The sequence below is a fragment of the Adelges cooleyi genome, unplaced genomic scaffold (assembly GCF_023614345.1).
Source record: "Adelges cooleyi isolate 19-005CV unplaced genomic scaffold, UGA_ACOO_1.1 ACOO_flye_CR_arks_rails_tigmint_CR_PRNA_108, whole genome shotgun sequence".
Classification (NCBI taxonomy): Eukaryota; Metazoa; Arthropoda; class Insecta; order Hemiptera; family Adelgidae; genus Adelges; species Adelges cooleyi.
The window spans coordinates 2,945,672-2,973,184 of NW_026095761.1; the positions used below are offsets into that span (position 1 = coordinate 2,945,672).

The following is a 27,513-nucleotide window of genomic DNA, read 5'->3' on the forward strand; positions in this document are numbered from 1 at the left end:
TCCAAACATTCAAATTGTAAAGCTTGTTCAGATGATTCTAAAGATTTGCAATATAAAGTGTCTTACCTACGGCCTACCTACAACTACTTTTTAAAATCGTTGAGATTTTGCCATTTTTTTTATACATAAAATTTTAATTATCATTGAGAATCCCTTTACACAAAACTATTAATGCAGCCACCACAAATCTGATTTCATTAATCATTAAATTTTACATTCGGTACTTAGGACTTAAAATGTAGTAAATAAATATTAATTTTTAAACAATCTTTTATAGTTATACAATCTCCTACTTGTTGTAAAATCACTGCAAATTTGCTATACATCAATCATAATTATTACTGCCAAAATTCGGAGGAAGGTTTCAACTCCCAATCCTCTTATTTGTATCACTATCTTAAACGTAGTCCAATAATATTATTGCTGGCATATCTCACCCCCTCCCCTCAAAAATTGATTTAGGTCCGCCTTTGGTACTACATAAGTGAAAACTGAAAACTGTTTTTGAAGACTGATATAACTCGATAAAATTCAGTCAGTGTAACTCGAATAAAATTTGGTATAGCTTAAGAAGATACTTATAAAAGTCAATTTTAACCTGAAAAACGCTAGTACTGTTGGTGGTTTGCGAATCGCATTTTACAAAAAAAAAACGCAGCTGCTCACTATCGACTATCGCTACTGGCGGTGCCAGTGTTATCATTTTTTGGAAGAACTACCCCCAACTCGCGGTGCCAGGCGCCGGCCATTCTACTTCTTATCAATAGGAAACTAGATAAGTAAGTAAACATTTTAAACCACGGTTAAGAAAATTTGGTTAAAAACAAGTAATGATGATAAATGATAATGGGTATAAACCATAGAGTAATAATGGTATAAGCTAAACACGGCCTTATAAGCTGATAAGGCTGTGACACTAAAAAATATTAGACATCAGTTCAATGATAAAAGATATGTAAAACACGTGCTTCAGTTTAATATTTAATTATTGACTGTGCATACATTGTTTTGATGATTTTATTATGTGACTACTGTAGATTTAATTTGCATTTTGAAATCATTCAAGTGTTTTTTGTGTTTTAATTTTTTTTCTATGAATGTTAATAAAACAACATGATAAAGTTAGATACATCCTTTAGTTTAGGTTCAATTATTGATGCCAATTTTTTAGGAATTGCTAATGACGCCAAGCATAATAATGTTATAGTTACGTTGTCCAAAAACATGGTCACTTGTTTTCACGTACGTATATATCACGTATATACACATCATTGATAATTGTAATGACAAATAATGCAATGTTTTCATTTAGGTACCTAGTCAAAAGCAGAAACATTGTTGGAGCAGCTCTGATAAATTATCCTCTGAAGTTATCTATGATCCTTCAACTAATTGTTATTATGGAGTATTCAACTATACTAGAGTTGGAAAATGGCTAAGAAGTTCTTTAGAAATGAAAGACATGAAAAAATTCAATGTAAGCTACTTCGTCAATTAATTAATTGTAATAGGTATTTAACCCGGTTACAAGTAATAATTCGGTAAACAGACGCTTTTGTTTCTCAACCCCTATCTGTAGACTAAGTTAAAGTTAGAGAAATTAACTTATTACTTTGTGAAAAGTAAAATTAAAAAATACGTAAAATAATTACTGTGTGTGTTATTGTAATATATTTGTATTATTTATACGCGACAACTGCAATTTATACAGTTAGGTTTAGAACATTTGTTTAAACTTTTAGTGTTGGTTAGGGGCATAGCTTCGTGGCTGAAATTTCTAGTACATCGGTAGACACACCTCTGGAAGCTAGCAACACCAGACTCAGTTTAACCGCAGCAATCTTGTTAAAACTGGCGTTGTCCTTGCGTCATTAGTATTATAATTTAAAATATTGGTGAAATTTATACCTTCATTAAAGATGGTCAAAAGTTTAGAGTAATAATATTTATAATACATAAGGGAGTGTATTGAAATAGTAATTAGAGTACGCAAATGTATAATTCAAATTATGTTTTATTTTTTATAGTTCACTACAAAAATAATAAAACTTTTAACTAGATCAGACTACAATGGTGCTGTTGCAGTTTTTGAAAATGGATATTGTGAATGTTTAAATGACGCTATTAGTAGAAGAAAAAAACCTAAAGACGCTATCATAAATGATGATGAAACAATTGAATTTGCTAAAATATGTTTATTTAAAACTAAATCGCTGTGTGTTTTAGTTACAGTTGATAGTAAGGTAATAAGGAATATCATATATAATAAAATAATAAATACCTGTTCATATCTATATAAAATAAGTTTGCTTAAAAATTTTATTATTTCAGGATGTGAAAACATTATATACTGTACCATTGGAAGAAGATTCATATTTACCAATTAAATTACAAATAACTAGTAATAAAAAAAATAAAAAGTTACTTGGTTGTTATTTAAGAGAAAACAAAGATTCATTTAGTATTTTAACTTTTTGTAAGTTTTTTATAAAAAAATTAATGATAATTTTTCTCAAACTCATTTCCCACACACAAATGATGAAATATTAATATTGTTTAGCTTTGATGAGCTAAAAAATCATAAATTTATATGGAATATTCTTGAAACATAGTGTTACCGATAAACATTTACAAACCCAAAAACATTATGAACTCTTTCCCCTAGAAGGGATAGAATTTTATTTATAATTACACTTTTTAAAGCAAAGTTTTAGGGATTTAGGTCCAAAAATTAGACCGAAGGTAGATCTAGAATGGAACTATAAGCTCAACAATTTTTTCAAAAGTCGGTAGTCTAACATTTTTTTTATCAAGGAAAAACTTTTAAAAAAAGGGAAGATACGCTTTGACCGTAGTCAATTTCCTAGTTACTATGTGTGAGTGACTCAACAGTTGATAGATATCTAAAAATATTTTCATTATATTGTTATGTGGTAACTATGGCAATATATTTGTATAGACAGGCGATTAACCCTTATCGTATCGGGTATCCACTGTAATGCTAAAAATGAATTTTTAAGCACATAGTTGTCATTAGGTAATGCTTTTATTGATAATTTTATTTTTATCGGTGAAAATTGGACTTTCCTTACTACTACTACTACTCACTAAAGTATAATACTTTCTTACTGTATTGGTTTGAACCTAATTTCCACAGATTCGCATCAAAGTGTTTATTTAAAAGTGAACAAATTGCCAAAAATCTCTTTAAATGCTAAATTGTTTCAGGGTCTGACAAATGTTTATATTCTTATGAATTGTATGATGAATCTAAAATCGGTGAATACCCTGGAAAAGTATGTACCACTGTTAATTTGATTAATACAGAAAATCCTGTAACTATTATGCAACTAAGTTCAGATTGTATCGGGCTGTATGGAGCAGAACCAAATGGTGAAGGTTTGTTTAGTTTTTTTACTTACGATAACAACTTTAGTAATAATAATAAAAATAAATTACAATCAATTTAACTTTAATATTGTATGTTTTATAACATAATATTTATTAATATATTATTTGGTTTAATGTTTTAAAATAAAAAATTAAGTGATAAAATAAAAATGTATGTGAAATAGGTAACAATTAAAAGGATACGGTGTTGAAAATTAAAACTTAATGTTTAAAATACATTTTAAATTTATAATAATAATTATTATTATTATATATAATATTTAATATGTCTTAAATTATAATATCGTGTTTTTTTAGTTTATAAAAACATTTTAGTTGAAACAATTCCAGTTTCATCTTTTTAAATAAAATGTTAACTTGTGCCAAGAGCTATTATTATTACTAGAAAATATTATAAATAATACAAAAACTAACTACTTCTTTGTTATAATTAATTTATCATTTTTTTTTACTATACGTTAAAATAACTTACATTTTGTTACTTGTTATATATATGTATATACATATATATACTATGACTACTATTGTTTACCATATTATAATGTTAATGTAATATTTTTAGGAGGAGCTTTGGTTGTTTATAATTTCCATTACAACATGACAGTGGCTGTTCAACATTTCAAAAATTATAACAATCCTCCTAATTTATGGTGTTTTGGAAATAATCTGTTGTTGATAACTGGTCAAAATTTAGCAGTTATTCCTTTTACGTGTGAACGAAATAACTTGTCTTTACTGATGGACAGTAATTTAATAGAAAATAATGAACAGTATGTAGAAGTCGAGTGGGATACAAATGCCAAAGACAAATGCAGTGATAAAAATATTTCAAACTCCACTCTATCACAATCAAAGTAAAAGTTGTTACGCGATTATTAATACTACCAACTTGATGTTTATGTATACAATTTTGTTTTAGATTGAACGAAATCACTATAAGCGATTATTTGAAAAAAAAGGATGACCAATCGTTGATACGTCTACTGAAAGAACAAAGTGATATTAGTGACAATTCATTGGTTGAAATATTGTTGTATTGTAGTTTGATTCCCAAAAAACATACTGATCTGTTGCTGAAAGTATTTTCATATCCTCCTTTAAACAGACCATCGTGTTTAAGAACTCGAATGCCGTTCGAAAATATGTTAAATGTTTTAAAAACAACACATTCCTTTATGAAAAAGGAACTTGTCGAAGACAGGCTAATAGATTGGACGACATTAATGATAGATTGCTCGTATCAACAAATATTGTTATCTAACGATCCAAACGTACTTGAATTTATTACCCAATTACAAGATGACGTGAATTGTAAATGTGACTATGCCGAAGCAGTGAATAATATAAATAATATTTTGTCAGTTATTAAAACTAACAGTGGTATTAAAAAAAAACGTACAGATGAGCCAGTTAACAATTTGTATAAAATTGAAAAAATAAATTTATATTAAACTAATTTTTTGTACGTAAATGATGCTCATTTTCAATTCTTGACACCTTGATAAAATCCAAATTTGTAAAATGTTATTATGTGTTAAGTTGTTTTTTCACATTTGCATTGCTGCTGACGTGTACACAAGTCAACAGACTTTATTTCAATGGGTCACTGACATATGCGCCCAATTAAAAACATTTCTATATTGTGATATTGTTTGTTTGTATTATTATCTTTAAAATTTCAATGAACTATTGAGGATGAACTTTAAAAAAAAAAAGCTTAAATCGGGAGCATTGATGAGAAAGTGTTATAAATAATATCTCTCAAATAAATTATGATCATATAAGAAAGGTTACTTTAATTATTCTAATGGTATCGTCTGGTTATAATTGAATGCAAGTCTTATAAACATAATGGTGTAATTTAAAGAATATACTAAGTGATGCCTCACCTGCAATCAACTTAGTAGCATAACTAAAAACATCGAATTTGTTACGGTGAAAAAAAGTCACCAGACTTCTAATCAAGCAACCTGGGCAGTATTTAAATAATTAAAGTATGTATAAATTGATTTCATTGGTAAATGTTAAATTTTATTATTTCAGATATTTTTTAAATGTACCTATTATTTTAATAAGTATTTAAAATTAATTTTCTTATTACAGTAGCCTCTGTAATTTGGCACGTTAGACCAGAGGATTGTTGGATTAGTGAGGTTTATTAAAAAACAAATTTTATTAACAAAACATATTTTTATATTTTATTGTACAACTTTTGGTTGGTTTAGTTAAAAAAAAGTGTCATTTTTTTTTTTGCTTTTTCGCTTGAATTGACAATCAAAGTTCTTGAAGTATGTTATTTTTCAGGGGTCAGATTACTAGACGTTTGAGTGATCTTAAAATTTGAAAATAATATGAACTGTTTTATTGTATTTTATAATTTTTTTTAAAGAAATAGAATTGAACGAAATCACGTAAATTTAAAAAAAAACTGATAATATATTTTTAAAAAGTATTTAGAATATATCTTTAAAACAAATTAATAGTAAAAAAAATACTATTTGTTGTGTTAATTATACACGGAATGACAAGTCTAACTGGTATCGACAATTCATTTATAAAAAAAACTTATTTTGATATGATCTAGTATTTAAATCCTTGATCAGTGTGTAAGTAGTTGGTACACAAAATAGATTATCTATTCTGTAGTTCAAATACTAGGTGTATTTTGTGCCTTGTGCATCATGTAGTATAAAAACTCTGTACTTATTTAAGACGCCATACGTTTATAATACTGGAAATAGCTAGTATAAACATTTAGCACTACTTACAAAATTCAATTATTATTGAGCAAGGCGGCAGGCGCAAGCATGTGTATTGATATCAGCTGTTCACTGAAATCATAATTATTGATAACTGTTTTAATCTACATTTCACAACAAAATATAAATACTGACTAAACAGTATTCTGTATTGACTGTTGTGCAACAACTATTGCTGATTGCATAAATAAATTTAAATTATTTTCATAAATTACACAAATAGTTTTAATCTACGTTATTATCGGCACAACTTGAAATTTGTTCTTTCATTTATACAATGTATAAAGGATGTATAAATCAGATATGACCGGCTCTATTTATGGTTTAATCCGACTCAGGAAATACTTAAAGTATGTATTTGTAATAACGTTATGGCTGATGTACTACTTTGGCGTGTTCACTCATTTTTTTGAGTTGGATTATTACAAGCACTTTGCGTATCCGTTAGAAACCAATATCACAAAGTGTATTATTAATCTAAAAGCGGGCAAATCCGATCAACCACCTTGCGAACAAATCAATCCATTCAAGTTTAGTCTATTGTTGTCGAATAACAACAAATGTAATCAAAACATACACATGTTAATTCTAGTAAAATCTGCAGTAGCTAACTTTGAACGACGAGCAACTATTCGTAAAACCTGGGGTTTCGAAAACAGATTTTCAGATGTGCCGACAAGAACAGTATTTGTTTTAGGAAATACTAATGATATTAGTTTAAAAAAACAAATTCAAGTTGAACATGATAACTATGGTGATATTGTACAGTACAATTTTATAGACGAGTATTATAACAATACGATCAAGACACTTGGTGCGATTACGTGGGCATCAACATACTGTAAAAACTCTAGTTTCTACTTTTTCTCAGATGACGATATGTATGTATCTGTAAAAAATTTATTTCGTTACTTGCGAAATCCAATTGAATATCCTAACTATTTAAGTAATGAAATTAAAGGAATACAATCAAATCATAAATTATCAACTGAAATAATTCTATTTACTGGTTACGTCTTTAACTCGTCACCATTGAGGCATCAAATAAGTAAATGGTGAGTTTGAAATTAATTTTTTTAATAAATTATAGTTAATTTATATATCTACCATTTAGGTACGTTTCGATATCTGAATATCCATATCACATGTGGCCTCCTTACGTAACAGCCGGTGCATTTGTATTGTCTCAAGCGGCTCTAATTGAATTTCATTATGGAAGTTTGTATACGAAACGATTTCGTTTTGACGATATTTATTTAGGATTGGTTGCGAAAAAATTAAATATAAATCCACTTCATTGTAAGCATATTTATTTCTATAAAAAAGATTACTCCGTCAGTGATTATAAATATGTAATTGCTAGTCATGGTTACGGCGACAGCGAAGAATTACTTAATATTTGGTTGGAACAAAAAAGTTCTGGAAATGCTTAAGACTTTTTATTAAAATTGTAAAATTCTCATTTATTTTGTATTTTTATGTGATATTGTATAAAGGTAAGTTCGTAAATATATTTTCAAATACTATACAAATTTCAAAAACATGAATCTGTATTTATAATATTGTTTAATGTTTTAATTATAAAGATAATAATTATTATATTTCATTTGTAATATAATTTTTTTTTAAATATTATGTTAATAAAAGTATGGATCAAACATCGAGTATTACATAAAAGTTTTAAACTGCAAAAAATGTACATCTTATTTTAATGACTATACCTATAAGTTACGAGTTCATCAAAATGAATTAAAAGGTTACCACACCTTACCAAACTATCTTCTAACTCAAAAATGTATTTTGTATCGAGTACAAAATGTAATAAAGTTTTGTAAAAGAATCAATCAAATTATCTAACTAAACGGTAATTTTGTGTAGTATGCAAACTATATTATAATCAGTTCATCGGCTTTTATCTTTTTGATAAGAGGGGATATCAGTGAAAATGAAATATTTATTAATGATAAGCTGGTCAAAAAAAAAAGTCTTATGTTCTGAGATTTCTTATTCGCTGTTCAAAACTTAAGAAAATGACAAACATTTTATTGAGAAGCCAAAATGTTAAAAAATGTGTACAATTAATTCCAAAAATATCGTTTATTCGGAAATCGTCATCGAGTCACCGTGAAAACGATTTAAAACTAACGGAAGATTGTGTCAGACGGCTTAAAGAAGTATGTAACGAAGGAGAATTTCTTCGCCTCAGTGTTGAAGGAGGTGGTTGTTCTGGATTTCAATACAAGTTCGAGTTTGACGAATCTGTTTGCAACGATGATGTGGTTTTTGAGAAACAAGGTGTTAAATTAGTAGTTGATACGACTTCATTAGATTATGTTAAAGGATCAACAATTGATTACGAACAAAAGTTAATTAGATCAGCATTTAAGTTAGTTGGAAATCCAAAAGCACAAGATGGATGTTCTTGTGGTGCTTCGTTTTCTATAAAAATTGACTGAATTTTTGTTTTTGTAATTATATGTACTTATGTAAACTTGATGTGTACGGATTTTAGTTAAACTATGTGAAGACTGTACTGTAATGTAATTTTAATATTCTTATTTTAATGTAGTTGCAAATTGTTAACTTGGTAAAACATTCATCTACTTTTGTTAAGAAATCTATTTTCGTTTATAAAACTGAAAGAGTAATATAAGTGATAATTTTTAACTAATGATGATTAAATCATAATATTTATTATATAACTATCTTCTTTATACAAAATTATAAAAGAAAGTTATTTTGGTATGCTAAGAAAAGTCTATTTTTTACTAGAATAATAAGAATTATAAATGTTCTATAATTGGATGAATATTTTTTTAATTGTTATCATGTCATTTTAATTGTTAACATGTCAATCGTTGGTTTATTTGTATTATTTTAATAAATTCAAATCGGCAGTATAAAATTACAAAATACAAAACAAAATTACTATAATAAAAGCAAAAATACAAAATGTAATTGTGTTTAAAAATGTTTCATTTAATTTTGTGGATTTTGCTCATTACTGAAACATTTTAAGTTAATTTTATGTAATCCATTATTTAGTGAGAGCACTTTTAACCAGTTTGGTTAGGCCTCCAGTCTGATTCTCAGAAAAAATGTCTTAAAACTGTATTAAAAAATACGTTTTCCATGTATGTATAAAAGAGGAGGTAAGTAACAATTTTCATCTTCGATATGGAGCTGAGGCCTGAGAATGTATTGTTTTTATAATTATGTGTTTCCCACGACATTTTACCACTACTGAACTGATTTCTTCATGTAGCAAGTCTATAAATAAAAAATCTTACCTAAAAGATACTTTATTAGGTCAACAATTTAAAAAGTTCACCCTTATCCCTATTCAAAATCGTGAAAAACACCCAAATAATGTACATACAATAGTCAAATATTTCTTAATTTGTTTCTTGGATTCTTAAGACATTTGTATTAAGGAGTTTCGTATAGGCAATATCTAAGAAAAATGGGTATTATTTTTAATTTAAATAATTTTTTCTGTTCCAGAAAGTTAGACATAATGTCGACTACATAGGATTGACCAATTTCAATTCTGTAAAGAGATTCGAGTTCTTTGGCTACTTTTCTATGATATGCAGAAAGCCGATGTTTATTTAAAATTTTCAGTTTCTTGTAATAAATTATATTTGCAATTTTTTCAATATTAAAAACATAAATTTTTTTTTGAAAATAATACAAAATTTGATTCTTTCATAAGCACATTATTGTCATTAGGTACAATGTTTTTATCGATATTTGTATTTTTACCATTACAGACTCCCATCGAAGTGTTTATTTGTAAGTGATTTTCTCACTTTTATTTTTAGTAATTCATGTATAGAAGTTAGAACGGTGACCTTCCCCACTCCAATATGATTCGTCCCCACTGTACTGTTTTGACATTTTCATGTCTTAGCACATAACCGTAAAAGTGTTACAAAAACAAGCGTTACATAAAAATCGTATATTGGCATATTAGCCAGAAACTTGATGTTTTAATCTACTAGCCACCTTAGATACTAGCTTGACGAGACATGAGAATGCTCTTTCGTGGTTGCGGACTCGTCTGAAAAAATGGTTTTAAACTAAATTATATTAATTTGCTTAAAAATTATTTTCGAACTATTAGGCCACCCCATGCCCTCTCAGTTAGTCCGGAATGGCGGCTATTCATTCGCAAGTACTAAAAAATATTTAAACTATCCAACTGCTAAAAATTTAAAATTTGAATTATACTAAGGTATATTAACCTTCAATTTAAGACTGATTAAATATTAAATATGATAAGCTATAACTTTTTTGTTTTTAATAGTTGTCTGTTATCTGTTCGGTAATATATTTCATAATAGATAAAGAATAGATATATTAGTAACATTTATTACTTGATTTTTGAGCATTCATGCCGAACTTGTGTTTGTAACAGCTTTGTACATGTTAGTATACGTTTTACGTTATACCTAACCAACTTAAAACAAAGTAAAACGTTACGCGAATAAGTATGAAAAAACTACAAAATAAATTTAAAAAAATGTTTTAATATATATTTTAATCATATCAGAAATAATATTGACAAGCCAATAAAAATAACGTTAACAAATTTTCAATATTAAAACAAAAATTAAAGTAGCTAAATTTAATGGGTGTAGTTATGATTTTTAGATTAAGTAATAAACATTAATGGCCAAAGGAAGTTCGGACAGCCAGCACGCTTAGAAGGAGGGACGATTAAAAAATAAGATCGAGTATGGTTCATTTTCCAGGTAACTCAAGCGGTCTAACACAATTTTTTTTTTAAAATACGGTTAACTCTAATTGCATAAATAAATAATAATTTATTATCTTCATTAGGTGGCACTAAAGATAAAATAGGGGAACAGGAAAAAATCGGTGATTCATTAAGTACCATGTAAATAATGTGATGTGATAAATGCTATTCATGTCAGACAAAACGAAATATTGGAATTAGGTTTAAAGAACACATAAGAGACATAAGTCTGTTGTGGAATATTTATTGGATACTAATCGTGTAATAACATAAAATCAGTGAAATAACTTAAAAATGTAAATAATTCTAAAGAACTTGATATAAGGGAGGCAATAGGAATGTTGAAAAATAAGAACAATTTGTTTAACTGGGACTTGAGTCCATTTCAAAACGATTTATAAAAATTCATAAAAACGTGTTTACGATGATCATTTCCGGTATGACGACGCTGTAAATAGTTAACAGGTGTGACATATAGGGTACTAAACAGATAACTGGTGTGCACTAATAACATAATATGTATGTTTGTTATTGAAAATTAACGAAAACACGAAAAATGGATTTAAAAATTTTGTTCAGCATTAGGTACACACATTTGTCATTTACCACTAGTCGTATTTATAATAATACATGTAATAGGTACCTATTTTAATAAATACATTAAAGTATTTTCACAGAGTAAAACGTTGTACACCGATTATTACATAATATTTTAGCATTTCGAATGGGGGCGCGTAAAAACACCGAAAATAAATCGGCAGAACCGTATTTTTGCCGAAAAATAAATGATCAGAAACACAAACAAACAGAACTGTATTTTTACCGAACAATAAATTAACAGAACAGTATTATAGCCGAAAAATATTTAAGGCGAAAAAAAATCGGCCGAAAGTATTTTAGCCGACACGCATTTTAGCCGAAAATAAATCGTCCGAAAATATTTTGACAGAACCGTATTTTAGCCGACACCTATTTTTCTTATCAATTTTTTTCTTATCAGTTTATGATTAATAAACTGATTAACTATATACTAGAGACGGGGTAAATGAATGATACAAATGATTCGAATCAAATCGTTTTTAACCCTTAACTTGGCACTGTATCTTTTTGGATGCATATAAGGATGCGCAATATAATATATCAACAATACCGAAATGTCGATATTTTTGTTAAGAATCGATATCATCCTATGCAGGCTGCACTAGGAATATCGTTACCATCATCCAGTTGCAAATATCAAAATATATTATTTATAATATATTTTATACTTACTAGATATTTAGAAATATCGTTATAGTTTTTTCAATCCCAACAGAAATATATCGATATATCTGGGTCATCCTTATCATGTAGGTCATGCTTAATAAAAATGGAATAAATAAAAATATGAATTTCAATAATATTAGTATTTATATAACGAAGCTATACCATTTGTCTTAAACAAACTGAGATATTATATCTCTACCTACTAATTATTAGACAGCTTTAGTTGTAGATGAAATAACACATTGGATATGATTATGTAATACAAATTTGTGATTAGCTGGGTCACAGTGTCACACCACAAACGGCTAATTTTGCTGTGTGAAATCCTTCACTAGATGAGAGGTTCTAGAAGTGTGTCTAGAAACAAGAGCGTCAACTTACTGCTATTCAATATTAAGTTATTAATAATATATTATGATAATCCTGTATACTTTGTTTTTAATAAAAATGTAATTGTTTGAATTACTTGTTTTTCTTTTCCATCCTGTATATTTCACCAGTTATAATTAATTAGAAATAAATACTATTATTTTTGATACATAATAACTATTATAGGTATATGAAATTCCATTTATAAGAATTTTTAGCTGACATAGATGTATTAGTATAATCATTAAATTGTTATCCTTCCGTCCTTTTTCGATCACTTTTAAATAAAGTGTGATTGGCGTACACCTTGTACCTGAGTTAGAGTTACAACTGTAGACCACCCATCTAACGAAGGTTTAAATGCCAAAAACGTTATATAATAATTTTAACTGCCATGTGAGCGAATGTCGGCTGTGCCAACGGCATTATAAATGTTTAGGTGTAGTTCATATACCTCTTACAGTAGAACAATAAGAGAAGTTAGATATTTGTTGCAATCAAAAACACATTTTACAAATTACATACTAATTTAAACGGTATAATTAATATAAAAATTATCATTTATAGCAGCACCTAAACTCAATAGGCACACCTATAATATTAATAAAGTTGAAAGATAAATATGTTATACAAACACAATATTAATTACAAGCTTACTATGAAATATGTTTTTGTTGAAGTGGCTAAAGATTTAATACGTATTACATTATGTTCGAATGAAAAAAGTTATTGGTTACTAATAATAGATTCTATTGGTTTTTGAGAAATTAAAAATCATTGAAATAAATGATTTTTGAAATATTTTTGGCGTCGTCCCAGCTAAGGTCACGTCCAATTTTTTTTGATACTATAAGTTTTTGAGAAATTTATGATTTTTCATGTATACTTGAATAGCATCCCTTAAGAGGACGCTATCCAGGCTATTTCTAAGGAGTATAGGCAATTTTATGAAAAATCTTAAATTAGAGTTTTCTATATTTCTATAGGATAAATTACAATGTCAAATGCTTTGCGCGGGACAAGTATGCGAGGCCAGTATTAACAGTAAATTTATCTAATTATCACAATGTATAGAGAAGAACTTTATCCATGGGGTAGCGTTTTAAGTTCAAAAAACTAAAAATGCTACCCCGTAGATAGTTCTTTTCTGTCCATTGTAAAAATTGTATACGGCTACTCTAAATACCGCCCTCACATTATTGTCCCCCGCAAAACCATTTTTCATGAATAAATTACGGGTGGGTAGCGTCCTCTTAATAATATGAGGTGCCACTGCGATGCAGAAGGCAGCGGGAAACCACTGCATCAATTTTCCAAACACCAAGAGCAATGAAAGTTAAACGTAAGAAGAATGGAGATGATTTTTTAAATTACTTTATTTTAATAGAAGTAGCTTCGACAAAAAATTAAGTTTTGAGAGTCATTAATCAACATTCGTGTAACAACTACATCATAAGTAGTCGAATGATTTCAATTTGAATGCCCTAATTAGTTATTAGTTATCTTAGGATTTCACTGCACCACAAAAACCTAAAAATCACAATTATATGGGTCCACCATTATACACCATTTGCATTATCATAGTCAGGATGAATAGTTGAACTATACCTAGAGTTAATCGCACTTATATTAACTTTTTATAGTCCAACGTAAAGAATTAACTATAACATTAAACTTTACACAGTCACTTAAATTTAATTTATGCTAAGTGCTAACTGATAAATAATTAAATACAACCCGTAAAAAATGACTAGATTTATGCAGCTCTTATGCATATTAGTTTAATACTATATTAGTCTTTTAACACTGTTTAAAAGAATGGCTTTGTTGTAGAAAAATTTAACCAGTGTGCATGTTATTATGCCAATTAAAAACCGCTAGACCATTTTTAAATTCATGTTTATGAATATTAAAAAATATAACTCTTTATAATTACTGATAAAATATATACACATCTTCCCAAATAGAATGGTTGAGAAATTTAATGCTAAATTCACCAAAATTATTATTGGAAATTTAAAAATGCTTAAGCACAGATTAAGAACTCTATTTACTGTTAAAATTCGGTTATTTTTCAACAATTCCCAGACACTTATGTTAAATTCGCTTAAAATTATTTTAACGAGGAAAAATGTAAATCAATAAATAAACTAATTATATTACTGTACAACTTATTACTTTATTACAAGTATAGAGAGATAGAACTTTATTAGCGAGATGCCCACAGTTTGGGCTGCCACAATCACACCACAGCATAATAATCAATATCAAAATACATAAGATAATTACATCACAATTAATTAGAAACAATGTTTGGACAGTTAAGATACACAATACAATAATATAAATATAATGACAATATTCGACAATTAAGAATAAATTAAAACATAAAAATAAATTAGTTCAAGGGAATCAATAGAAAGATTTGAAATCTAAGTAATATTTTTTATTTTTTAAGATCGACATATTTGATGTAAATTATGTTTTAAAAACCGATTTTGCTCTAGAGAACACCGAAGGTTAATATTTGGTAATTTTTTTTATAACAATTATTAACAAATATGAGTGTGAGGCCAATAAAGATTTGTTAGGAATTTAGGTGATCTACCTTACTTGCAAAATATAAGGCAAGAAAAAACATATCGGAGCATCTTCAATAAACGAAAATATCGATATGTTTTTGTTTTGTATTATCCCGATTAGTTGAGACTCTCCCACCAAATAAAAAAAAAAAAATCTTATTTCGAACCCTTTTTATAATTTGATAAAAAAACAAACATTATTGTTGACCATAACCTTACTTAATTTTCGCGTCTATTAACAGTACCTACTTTTGAATTTCTAACGTGTTTTTCACAATAGGTATTTGGATTGTGCCAGTAAAGAGTATTTTTCTTATTTGACATTTAACAGCGTCTATTAACTGACCGTGTTCGTTTTTTAATTTTGAATTTATTCAATCATTTTAAACGTTTATATTGTTTATTATTGCTATAATAATGGATCACGAGGGTTTCCATTACAAACTTAATAAAACTCGTGATGGTAAACGGTAAGTGACAACATAAATCTATATTATTATTACTAAACCTAAATTGGTCATTTAATATAATTGTTATAATATATTTTCCTAATGCAGTTACTATGTGTGTGCCACCAACAATGTGTACTGCAAAGGTACTGCAGTACAGACTGCAGATGGTATAATTAGAATAAATAAGCCACACACACACAACGCATTTGATAATAATTTTCAAGACCAAGACGCTAAAAGGAAATTGAGGAATCGCTTGGGCGAAAGAGCCAGAGTGGAAACAACAGCACTAAGGGTTATCTATGATGAAGAATTAGCTAAGTAAGTTCACCAATTAATAGTATGTATTATATTTCCTGACAGTGGTATAGTATCTAACTAAATAAAATAAAAAAATAATAAAAGAAAAGCTGTTAAATAAAATTATACTTAAAATATATACTGTATTAAAAATAAATAAAAAGAAAAAATTAAAATTTGTTACTTTGAAATTAAATAATAAAAGAACAACTGTTAATAGGGTCACGATGGAAAAAAGTTAAGCTAAAAGAAAATTGAAAGATAAAGTTTAAATAAAATTATATTTACAATTGAAAGAAATAGCATTTTGATAACTCTTAAAGAGTAGGAGACCTAAAATATGTTTGTTATAGTAAATTGATACATTTTTCTGTAATTTAGTAAAAATTACAAAATTTAGTATAACCTCTAAAATGTACAATCAAGAAAATTTGAGTAACGATGTAAGTATATTAAATTTATGGAAATTCTTACAGTGACGAAAGTGCGGCCTTGCTGTATAGTTGGCCATCTGCTGAGTCGACGATGCGGCAAGCCAGAAGGCAAACGTTACCACCTCTGCCTTCGACTATACGCGAGCTCGGTGAATACCTTGACTCCAACGTAGACAGGTTTGCTTTAAATAAAAAAAAACTGCAATTCAAATAGGTACATATTTTTTGAATAACTTTACATGTCTTCGTAGGTTTCAATGCAATAACAGCTCTTTTTATCAAGAATGGTTAGTAGATTCAGATGGCAAATATAACATTATGTTTGCTTGCCATGAGCTGATCAGTGCTGTGGTGCGGCAAGGCACCACTGATCTGCATGCTGATGCAACGTTTAAAGTTGTTCCATCTATGCCTCAATGTAGACAACTTTTTATCATACATTTGATTCTACAAAACCATGTAAATTTTCTCATGTCGCATAATATTATTTTATGATTAATTTTAATTTTGTATTGTAATAGTCAATACCAGTATGCTACGTTCTAATGGAATCAAAAACTGAGGCAGCATACAAAAAAGTTGTCGAGAGGTTTCATGCAAAATTTCCAGAAGTGCGCCCACTAACAATTATGATAGATTACGAATCCGCTCTGCATAAAGTGTTTAGCCAAATTTATCCAGAGGCACAGATAAATTCATGCTGGTTCCATTATGTACAGGTTTGCTATTTAATAAGCAGTCTTTTTTATTGTATATTATTGAATGTTTTTATCATAATTTTTCTTCCTTTTTTTCTTTACCATCTTTATATTAACTCCTCCGCATGAGTGTTGGCCTCCACTGTCCGTCATACATCATTACATCCATTGTACCGGTACGGTGTGGCGCAGTGGACACCGCAGCTGCCGCAAGGTACCGCTTGATCCCAGATGGGTGACCACCCGGGTTTTTAGTCGCAAACCACACCACTAGGCCGATCGGTGAGGACCAAGTTACCTATAATCCCGGTCAATAGGTCCACTCGAAAAAAAAAAATATCCATTGTAAATTGTCTGAACTTGATACACGGCGTAAACTCCACAGGCTTGGGCACAAATAGTGCATGGCTATGTATCCATATCAGTTCTTTTGTAAATTTACAATTTAACTACATCCAATAACATTTTTTTTTTATTTAGGCTTTACAGAAAAACATAAAAAAAATGGGCTATGTAGAACAGCTTAAACAAAGCATTGAGGCAAAAAAATGCTTTAAAATGTGTGCGGCTTTGGCATTGTTACCTGCAAATAGAGTGGAAGAAGGCTTCCAGGAAGTAAAAAACCATGCGGCAAACAATAATGTGTTGTTGCCGAGATTCTTTACGTACTTTACCAGGTAACTTAACTGGTTAACTTTAAATAATTGTTTAGCTGGTTTAGTGTGGTTGGTATGAAACGGTGATACATGGTTTTGTATAAGCGTAGTAGAGTGTGTCCAGGTGACAATACAAATGATATCCTTGTGTAAAATGTGGTTTTAAAACTTTAGTTATTGGCTAACTCGCAAGGGTGCAGAATGCTTTTCGGTGCACGGGCAACCTCGTCGTACAAACAACAACGTTGAAAGCTTCCACTCAACGCTTAAACAAACTTTCCAAGTCACGCACCCAAATCTCTGGAAAATGTTAGGTAAGTTAATTTTAACAAAATTAATCTAGAAAGTAACCTTTTATTATAAATATTATTAATAAAAACACAAGTTACACAATATAGGGTTCTAGGGGTACGAGGTTCCGACCGGTTAGCCGTCGCTAGCGGTGTACTAACAACCCATGCTATAACACACAATATAAAAAAAAAACCTAAGCTTCTTCTAAAGGAACATAACTAAACAATTTTTACTGTTGTGGATATTCCTATCAAATATTAAGTCCATCTTGTTGCCAAACTATTGACTGTCTATCACCCAGAGGCAAGTCATCTAACAAAACTGGCAACATGTTTTTTAAAAAAATTAAGTAAGTCTTGCCAGTCAAATTGCTTTCAAAAAAATATGGGCCAATAATTTTATTATTTAATAGCCCGCGACAAACATAAACACCCCATCTAATTTGCGATTTATTTTGTTTGTATAAATGAGGGTTAATATAGGACCAGTAGTGGCGATTATGCTTATTTACCATACCGTTGTTATGAAACCTAGCTTCATTTGTCCATACAATTTTGTTTAAATAAAATGGATCGTTATCCATTTTAACCGTTATAATATATGCGCACCGTACCATTCTTCTCTCCATATCTATATTTTTTAATGTTTGTACATAAATTTCACGATACGCATGAAACTTATGTTTTTTTGTAATTCTTCGAATTGTTCCATAACCAATATCTATTTGTTCTGAAAAAATAAGTTTTTTTTATGAATTAAACATTTTTGTTTATACTTCATTACATTAGTTATATTATGTACCATATACTGGTTAAGTCATTTCATCGAAAAGTTACTAATTTAAAGTTTGGAGTTTGTTTTACGAACTTAATAAAATAGGGAATTCGTATTTTTAGTAAATGTTAATATATTAAAGAGTTTAACTCATAAATAACTAAAAATAATCGTTATTCAATATATCGGTATATAGTACATGTTATCCTGTATCATCTTCCAAAATATGGTTGGCGTCCATTTGCGTTCATATTTTTAATATGTATTTTGTAGGCATTTCTAGCGATAAATTAATTATTGTAAAAAATTGTGAAATAGATGATGATTTGGATTCATCATCATCAAAATTTATAATTTATATAAATTGTTGAAAAATCCAATATAGGAAAATGTTGATATTGATATCAAATACATATTTGTATTACACCTAATTTTAGATGTTCCAATTTTTTTATTAATATGATATTATAATTATATCCCTACCGTGACTTAAAAGTCATAATATTATTTTAATATCTCTAGAATATCTCATTTTGAATATTGTTTTATGTATGTTTTGTAGATATTTATACAGCATACATAACATAATATCATTTTGAAGTCAAAATTAGAATATTAATTCATGTACGTGTCTTAAATATCTATTAGACAAACATAGCATGATATTGTAAAATATTAATTTCGAAATATCATAGTAGTGTTAATTGAATGTCAATATCGGAGTTTTATAGCGATAACCGCATACATAAAACAAATAATATGTCATGATACCACATATATTATATTCTACCTAAAGCCCTAAGATCTGACAATATTGAAACATGAAGTGACAGAAAATCTATTGAAAAATTAGCACTAATTCAATCAAAATTTAAAGGATTTGTAAAATAGTGTTTAAAATGCTACACTATCGGTGAAAACTGTACAATTGACGAAATGCTGAAAGGGTTTATAGGTCGATGTGGTTTTCGGAAATATATATCCAGAATACCTAATAAATACGGAATAAAAATACAAGCCTTATTAACATATTATACTTCGAACATAAAAGTTTAACCAAAGCCCCGTGGTACGTCACCAACAGCTCCCTTCACGAAGACCTCAAAATAGCAACAGTCAAAAAGACTGCATCTATTTTCTACCAAAGATTACATTACAAAGTGCAATGCCATCCAAACCGACTTGTCACTTAGCTACACTCAAAAACTCTTCCGGGCAATCCAAACAGACGCCCCAAACGCAACTGGTCAAGAGACTTACTTAATGTAAATTAACCTAATTTAAAATTTCTTATGTAAAGGTGGCTCTAATGTGAGCCTCCTCCTCACTGCCCTGTCATTGTCTATTTTTGTTTCTCATCGCATATTTACTTATTGTACATATAGCTGTATAGATTGTAAATTTTCTAATAAACGTCCTTAAAAAAAAAAAAAAAGTTTATGTTTATATTTATGCCGTACAAGTCGTTATTTTTGTCCAGCAAGGAAAAATAGGTTCACAAAGGTAACTTTCATTACTTTTTGTATTTATTATTTTATGTATATTGCTATATATCTTTGTTGTACATCGTGTAAAAGTTGTATAAGCAAAGCATTTGTGTAGCATGCGGAAATATAATAGAAGATAATACGGACAATTATTTTACAGAATAATTAACATATTGTTTTTATTTGTTGGAATAACTTTTCAGAATTACTATTCAAAAAATTAAAATTTGTTTAAATGTTATTTTTTTTTTTTTTAAGTTTTATCACTTATTTTATATGATTGATATATTTAGACATATTTTACAAAAGTTAGTATGAAAATTTGGCTTTATTTCTCTCAAAATTATCAAATTAAATATAATATTATTATGCCATTAAAATTTTAAGGTCACTAACGGTGGGCTGAAAAATGAACAAATCTGGTTACTGTACGGGTGCCTTCATTACTTTTTCAGTGTTAAAATTTGGCTCAATCTTGCTACATAAATTGTAGTAGTAAGTCACACTTGTCGTTAGCTAATAAACATAAATTGTTTTAGCAGTTTGTTATGGACCGCAAACAAAAATTATTAGTCTTTCTGTAATGTATTTAAAAGATAAAATTGCGAAAGATGATCCAAACATATTCAACTTATTACCTGAATATTTCTCTTCGCCCAATTCTTTAATTACTTACATCGATAATTAGATACGAATTTGTAATCCTGGTCTTTCAGTTACTTTTAAGGGAGTATTTAACGTATTAAAAACTGTGCCTCAAATCCTTCCCAAGGTACTGAAATAAACTAATGCAACTTTGATTTGACTCTACCATTATTCACACTTTTTGCATTGCCACTCCCCCATTTTGATTTGACTTTACCATTATTTACACTTTTTGCATTGCCACTCCCCCGGCTCTTTTCCTAATTTATAGAACAATTCTTTCATAAGCCATTTTAAAAAAAAAAAAGGTATCACTCTAATGTAAACAATTATAGACCAATTTGATAGACCAGCTTAATGTTAGCTATTCCCAAATCATTACTTATAATTACTTACGAATAAATGGTTATGCCTAGGCTTAACTCAATATTTTTATTCTAAATCAACTTTATCTAATCTTCTGGTTTCTTATTATAATTCTTTAACTTTATTGAAAAAGGTGACCAATTGGACTCGATATACACCGACTCACCGACATTAGCAAAGCTTTTGTTTCGGTGAGTCATGCAGTTTTAACAAAAAGGTTACCACTAAAACCCTTTTAGCGGTTTGTTTTTTTTTTTTTTGATTTGGTTAAAATCTTAAAACTGTAATGTATCTCTAATATTAAAAATTAATGGCATTGTTTCGAATGTGCTATTTGTACCTGCGGGGGTTGCAGGGTAGGCATATTTAGTTATTAGAATAATGATATGGGCTGAACATGTGTGATGAGCAGTAAATATTCTGATAAGATCATGGTAGAAAAGCCCAATGGGAAAATACCAAAAAGGGACCACGGCAAAAATGGTGAAAAAAGACCTAATAAAATAAAAACTCTATGGATCAGCATAGTACCTAAAAGAGATAAATAGAGAGACCATTTTGAAGCGGCGATGAATGGTACATATAATTGTAATCGATAATTTAAAATAAATATACTTTGACCGAATATCGATTGTATATTATATTAAACAGACGAAAAACAAAAAAAATAATAAGTAAAACAAAATGTAGAAGGTACGTAGTCATGGAAAATTGATTTTATACTGTAAATTTCGGGAAATATTGACATTCAAACAACTATTCTACACATTTTAGTGTATTTGTTATTAGGAATTTATAATACTCCTTTTGGCATGCGGTTAACTGAAGCGTTTTTCAATCTAATAAGGTAAGAAATCTTGTTTTAATTACGGAGAAACATTATTATTGTTACTATAATCATATTATTTGATTCCATAACTTAAATATTTACTTACGATTAAATGTTGTGCATTGCACATACTACTATAAATTAATATACAGTCAATGATGTAGACGGAGGGTACAATGGTATCAGTTAACACTTATTTAAAGCGTTCATTACATTGTTTTGATTCTATTTTAATAAACAAACTAATGTAATATAATAAAGTCTAAACATGCTAAGAGCAAATATACATATTTTATAAATATTGCTAGAATCAATTATGAGTTAAAAATCTCTTGAGCCCATTTTCCGATTACAATCGCTTTCAATGATTATTCCAGTCTTATATTGTGTATATCAATTACTTGTTTAATCTTCCAACAGATTTTAATTGGAGTAACTTTAAACATGTTTTACTACATGACAAAAGTAAAACATCATGTAGTATGAAAACGGTAAATTATAAATACTGCCAGTTCTAGTTATATCTATACTGCATTGCACAAAACTATATTTCCTCAGTCCGGAACCAACCGCAATCCAAAAACTATTTATCTTTCTAAAAAAATCTACTTTATATAAAGAAACAAATATAACATGTATACTATATATAATTTTAAGTCTATATGTAACTATGTAATAAGAATAATTTAAGTCACTGTTCGACCAATGGCCAGAGCTGCCGCGGTTTTTTTTGTTAAATAAAAAAAAAAAAAAAACTATATTGGTCCCATAAAACAACCAGTGGGCCTTTAACAGTTTATGTAACCAATACAATTTTCTGAAACTCGGCTCCAGTATGTTTATTAGCTATCTATGACTATTGTTTAATTCGACGGGAGACCTTATGAGCGGTGTGTTGTGGTGCAAATAGAAATATATCTATATAGCGCTATAAAACATAATTGTACAACTCCTTAGACCAGACATTAATTTTTTGATAGCTGTCTTGTTATGCACATTACTCTTACATGCTACATGCAAGTATTAGAATAAGGTTAATTGTAATTATTGTGGTTAGGTTAAGTCCCCAACCTAAGCATTTAAACCCTGAAATTTACGACCGGCTAGCTGTCTAAAATTATTTTACTCGATTTTGCAGAATTATGGTTACTAAATACTGCGCAATTGTTTTGATATCTCTGTTCACTCATCATACAATTCACGCTTTTTCTACAAGTAGTCTCGCACTCACGGATTCACCCGACTTCACAAAGAATGTCACAATCATATCGACTCCTCAACATGTTTTGGACAACAAGAATGTCAAGAGACTTCTAGATTCGGTGAATAGAATTATTAAGAACAAAAAGAAAGTTGAATTGGTAAAGAGATACTATATTTTTATAATACTGTAACGTTTGAATGATAAAACTGTTTCCACAATAGAACGGAAACATCAGAGGAATTACTATGAATGATTACTTATAATATATCAGTGAATTCTTTATTCGCTTCACACACCATCATATCTTTATTTATGACATCTTATTGGTATAACCCATCGTTATCTTTTTCATAACATTTTCTTTTCCAAGTCATTTTTTTTACAGCCCTTCCCAGTTGCTCTAATTAAGTCACTAAAAAGGTTTTATTCATACATACCTATTATTTTTTAAATAAATTCTTGATATACGTGTCCTCTCAGGACTTACCATATTATATCTCTTAGCACTCTGTCATGTGTTTTTTCCAAGTCAAACCATACTTTAATTTTCTCTCTATATTTATTTATTAGTTATCTTAAACACAATTTTAACTCAATAGTATACCTTCCTGGTGTATATCTAAATTAATTTTTCCACACAGCAGTTACACTCATCAACTACTTTTTATCAAAAATATTTCTTATAAATACAACTGTATTGTTTTTATTTTTGGACATATCCTTAATTCTTAAAAAACTGGAACTAGATAACTTCTTCTCTTTGCATACGACATTTCCTCCTCTAGTTTTTGGTAAAAAGACAAACAATTTAAGTTCAATGCTTTGTAGGTGCCGATAACTTTGATGACAGTATCTGCAGCCGATCGACGTACGCGTCTTAATAATCACGAGTTTTCATTGAAACCGGACTTTAGTAACGGCCGTTGTGACGACCCTCGTTTGGGAATGACTATTCTGAACTCAGCATACGACAAAGTGACAAGACAACTATTGGCGGTACAGAAAGAACTACAAAACCACGAAGATGTGACGATGAAATTGTACATGCTGAAGGGAATGCTAATGGAAGAGGGCTTGCGGTCCAAGAACAAGACATACATCTGGCCTGACCACCCGTCAGACTTGAAAACGTTTTACGAAACAGCATTGCAGATCTACGACGATAAATGGAACTAAAAAAAATCAAAACCCAAACCGTTTTCGTAGACGAATAAAACTAGTCGATTACGGTATTAAGGCACTGTGAAATTATGAACATTTAAATATCAATACTTATTGCGATACCTATCGAAATTATTATTATATAAGTTTATATTGTATAGACTTAATGATTATAAATAATAATTATATCTGTAATTTTTATTCAATAAAAAATGTACTTAATGTTTTTGTGCAAATACATTATTTTTTCCAAACGTAAAATGATTTTCATGGTGACATTTCAGTAAAAAATAACTTATTTTATAATGTTCTTATTACACAACATGCCAGAATCACTGAACTCAATACATGGAACGCGTATTCGGATTGATGTCCCGACTTAAGAGGCAGCCATTTTGTGTACCAATTTTATAGAAAGTAAACATGCTACATGTTACATTTCCATGATGCTTATTAAAAATGTTAGATTAGGTGATGATAACATCGTCATATCACAGACTATTTTCATATAGTTGATAAATCATAGAAATGTTAGGTTAGATGCATGATTGAAATATACAAGGTTATTACACATATACCCCTTATTTATTAAATATTCGAGAATAAAAACAAATACGTCGGCGTAACGGCCAGCCAATCAAAATCATGTATATTAGTACACGGTAAAATAAATAATAAAATTGATGCCATTTTATTTCTGAAGACCGAGCTCCACCAAACCAGAGCCCAAGGAATTCCTAACATACGATACCACAGTGCTGTTGTAGTCATGGAATGTACGTTTCGGAGATGTTTTACTTCTATATATGCACTGCATTATCTTAATGTGGGTCATTCGTTGCACAAATAATTGTCGGGTCCAGAATGAGATCTTTACGGTCTTTACTCCTTTCAATTATTATGTCTGCACGGCGAGCAGTGTATCTGATGGTAGACAACAGATCTCCCTAATACCTTGCCTTATGGGTACGTCAATCCGCTCCAGAAATGCGGGAGGTCAAATGGCGTCGTTTGCAGAGGGTAAATGAATATCGGGTAAACACGCTGGTTAAAAACCTTTTTCAGCCAAGTCTGCATCCACGAAAGAGCATTTTCATGTCTCGTTGAAGTACCGAATAAATTTGGAGTAGTGGTGGAATTATAAATAATGAAATAGTATATTAACAAGCAGTAACAAAGCTATCTAAGGTGGCTAGTATACATATCAAGTTTGGAGCTAATATTTTAGTGTTTTCATAATGTCTGGCCTGAAACAATTCATAAAGAATTTGGCCCTTTAAACTATTCTTAATTTATTATTTAGTTCTAATTTAATCGTTGTAAATACAACACATAATTAAAAATAACAGCGTAACGCTTTTTCACCACATTCCCACCCTTATCTCCTATCTCCTACCCTTTATTACCTGTCTCCTACCCCTTATCTCATTTCTCTTAGGATATAATAACCTATAAAAGTTCTCTATAATCTATATATTTTAGATTCTGTAAGATTTCTCATTTTAATTTTGATAGAATTATTATTATAAATAGTAAATACATAATCATATACAACGTGATTGCCACCGCCACGTACATTGTAACACGCAAACGACTAATAAAATCATTTTATTTTCAGAAATTAATAATATTATTAAAATTATCTGTTTTGACAAAAAAAAAAATAAACCAAATATTTATAATCTTAACCAGTATTAAAATTATAGGCTAAACTGTACTTAAATTTTACCCAAACTACTATAAACGGCCGTTAATGATATTTCCTAAGTACTAAAAATGTAATAATTATTTATGAATGATTTTAAAAATCTCCAATATATATATTATGCTTAAAATTTGTTTGCTCTAACCTCGACAGAATATTTAAAAAATAATTACACTATCTAATCACTAAATGGGATAAAGCTACATTTTAATGTTGTTAATTATGTTAATTGTCTTTTTTCGATCTTGAAAGATCCCATGATGTTGTGAGCCCTGAGTGAGCGGGCCATGGTCCTTTCTGGTATCCCTTAATCCATTATGTTGCGATATAGTGCCTAGTTAATATTTACTTATTTGTACAAACACTGAAGCCAAAAGTCAATACAAATACAAAATACAAATTGAATTATATCAGAGACGATTCTACAAAAAATGTTTAGAGGGGTGTTGAACAAATGTTTGATACACAACATTGATGTAGAAGATGAAAAGTAACAAGAAATAATTTCATGGTTTGTATCACTTTTGATAAACAAAAGCAGATATCCAAAAGTCAAGAAATTTAACAGCATAATATAAATGTTTTTAATTTACCACTTAATAATGTCGTTAAAAAAAGGTATAATCTATACTCTATACCGTTGATTTAAAATTTAAACACTGGTTTAGGAACCAAACTATTCAATATTATTACTTTTTTATAATACCAATTTGAGTGTTTTCACATATTAATCGTAATTAAAAACCAACTTTTATATTGTAAGTTATTGTCCATTTTAAGTGACTCTCGTCTCTCAGTGTCATACAAAACCTCAAAATTGTTTATAATACCAGTCACAGCGGATTAACAACAATATATATTCAAAAATCTATCTGAAACCCTTGGGACTTAATTTGAATCAATCACCTACATTCTAAATTATATATTACAATCAGATTTATATTTATTATTCATAAAACAAATTGTTTATAAAATTCTTCTATCTTTTTTGTTTAACTTTTCTATTTCAAATGTATAGCCTACTGTATTTAATTATGTATGTCAACTAATTAAACATAACCCTTACAATGCCCTTGCCAAAGGTTTTTCACCAATAATTAAAATAAAGATGTACTGTAAATTAAAATGTGCGATTAATAATAAAGAAAACACTATAAAACGTAATTAATGAATTTAATATATTAAATTCATTGTAGTTTCCCTGTTTGTACACCAAACGAGTTCCAAATCTAAGACATACAAATACTGACAATAATATATAATATATTTTCATTATACAATCATAGAATTCACGGAATAATCGGTGCCCGGTGGTCAAGTATTCTTATCATGTATAGTCGAAGTAAAATACTTTCGTGG

General features: G+C 28.9%; 5 protein-coding genes across 6 annotated transcripts; all 5 read left to right on the forward strand.

Moving 5' to 3' along the window:
* Window positions 1-953: 953 nt before the first annotated feature.
* On the forward strand, window positions 954-4,882 carry LOC126841781 (nucleolar protein 11). The gene is made up of 7 exons (XM_050578436.1): window positions 954-1,242; window positions 1,313-1,477; window positions 2,028-2,243; window positions 2,332-2,476; window positions 3,229-3,399; window positions 3,974-4,265; window positions 4,331-4,882. Exons 1-7 carry the CDS (start codon window positions 1,114-1,116, stop codon window positions 4,860-4,862), a joined length of 1,650 nt encoding a protein of 549 aa, XP_050434393.1. The 5' UTR covers window positions 954-1,113; the 3' UTR covers window positions 4,863-4,882.
* Window positions 4,883-6,289: 1,407 nt separating this feature from the next.
* Window positions 6,290-7,775, forward strand: LOC126839264 (beta-1,3-galactosyltransferase brn-like). Its single transcript, XM_050574464.1, has 2 exons — window positions 6,290-7,225; window positions 7,285-7,775. Exons 1-2 carry the CDS (start codon window positions 6,459-6,461, stop codon window positions 7,601-7,603), a joined length of 1,086 nt encoding a protein of 361 aa, XP_050430421.1. The 5' UTR covers window positions 6,290-6,458; the 3' UTR covers window positions 7,604-7,775.
* Window positions 7,776-7,993: 218 nt separating this feature from the next.
* On the forward strand, window positions 7,994-9,128 carry LOC126839277 (iron-sulfur cluster assembly 2 homolog, mitochondrial). The gene has a single exon (XM_050574491.1). The coding sequence runs from the start codon at window positions 8,201-8,203 to the stop codon at window positions 8,624-8,626; it is 426 nt and encodes a 141-aa protein (XP_050430448.1). The 5' UTR covers window positions 7,994-8,200; the 3' UTR covers window positions 8,627-9,128.
* A 6,333-nt stretch (window positions 9,129-15,461) lies between these two features.
* LOC126839253 (uncharacterized) lies at window positions 15,462-18,601 on the forward strand. Of its 2 annotated transcripts, XM_050574451.1 has the most exons (8): window positions 15,462-15,619; window positions 15,707-15,922; window positions 16,378-16,512; window positions 16,587-16,794; window positions 16,857-17,054; window positions 17,514-17,710; window positions 17,864-18,003; window positions 18,088-18,601. In XM_050574451.1, exons 1-8 carry the CDS (start codon window positions 15,567-15,569, stop codon window positions 18,093-18,095), a joined length of 1,155 nt encoding a protein of 384 aa, XP_050430408.1. In that variant the 5' UTR covers window positions 15,462-15,566; the 3' UTR covers window positions 18,096-18,601. The 2 variants fall into 2 exon arrangements, with proteins under 2 accessions (XP_050430408.1, XP_050430399.1); XM_050574442.1 differs by having other exon boundaries at window positions 17,864-18,601.
* Window positions 18,602-22,912: 4,311 nt separating this feature from the next.
* LOC126839271 (uncharacterized) lies at window positions 22,913-24,535 on the forward strand. The gene is made up of 2 exons (XM_050574477.1): window positions 22,913-23,445; window positions 24,117-24,535. Exons 1-2 carry the CDS (start codon window positions 23,227-23,229, stop codon window positions 24,462-24,464), a joined length of 567 nt encoding a protein of 188 aa, XP_050430434.1. The 5' UTR covers window positions 22,913-23,226; the 3' UTR covers window positions 24,465-24,535.
* The last annotated feature ends 2,978 nt before the right edge of the window (window positions 24,536-27,513 follow it).

Bases quoted from the DNA above. Each gene is read 5' to 3' on its own strand.
- LOC126839253 (XM_050574442.1), top strand. From the start codon at position 15,567: ATGGATCACGAGGGTTTCCATTACAAACTTAATAAAACTCGTGATGGT. The intron at 15,620-15,706 runs GTAAGTGACAAC...TTCCTAATGCAG, and splicing joins AAAACTCGTGATGGTAAACG to TTACTATGTGTGTGCCACCA. The intron at 16,513-16,586 runs GTTTGCTTTAAA...ATGTCTTCGTAG, and splicing joins CTTGACTCCAACGTAGACAG to GTTTCAATGCAATAACAGCT.
- LOC126839271 (XM_050574477.1), top strand. From the start codon at position 23,227: ATGGTTACTAAATACTGCGCAATTGTTTTGATATCTCTGTTCACTCAT. The intron at 23,446-24,116 runs GTAAAGAGATAC...AATGCTTTGTAG, and splicing joins ACAAAAAGAAAGTTGAATTG to GTGCCGATAACTTTGATGAC.
- LOC126839264 (XM_050574464.1), top strand. From the start codon at position 6,459: ATGTATAAATCAGATATGACCGGCTCTATTTATGGTTTAATCCGACTC. The intron at 7,226-7,284 runs GTGAGTTTGAAA...TCTACCATTTAG, and splicing joins AGGCATCAAATAAGTAAATG to GTACGTTTCGATATCTGAAT.
- LOC126839277 (XM_050574491.1), top strand. From the start codon at position 8,201: ATGACAAACATTTTATTGAGAAGCCAAAATGTTAAAAAATGTGTACAA.
- LOC126841781 (XM_050578436.1), top strand. From the start codon at position 1,114: ATGATAAAGTTAGATACATCCTTTAGTTTAGGTTCAATTATTGATGCC. The intron at 1,478-2,027 runs GTAAGCTACTTC...TATTTTTTATAG, and splicing joins AAGACATGAAAAAATTCAAT to TTCACTACAAAAATAATAAA. The intron at 2,477-3,228 runs GTAAGTTTTTTA...AAATTGTTTCAG, and splicing joins ATTTAGTATTTTAACTTTTT to GGTCTGACAAATGTTTATAT.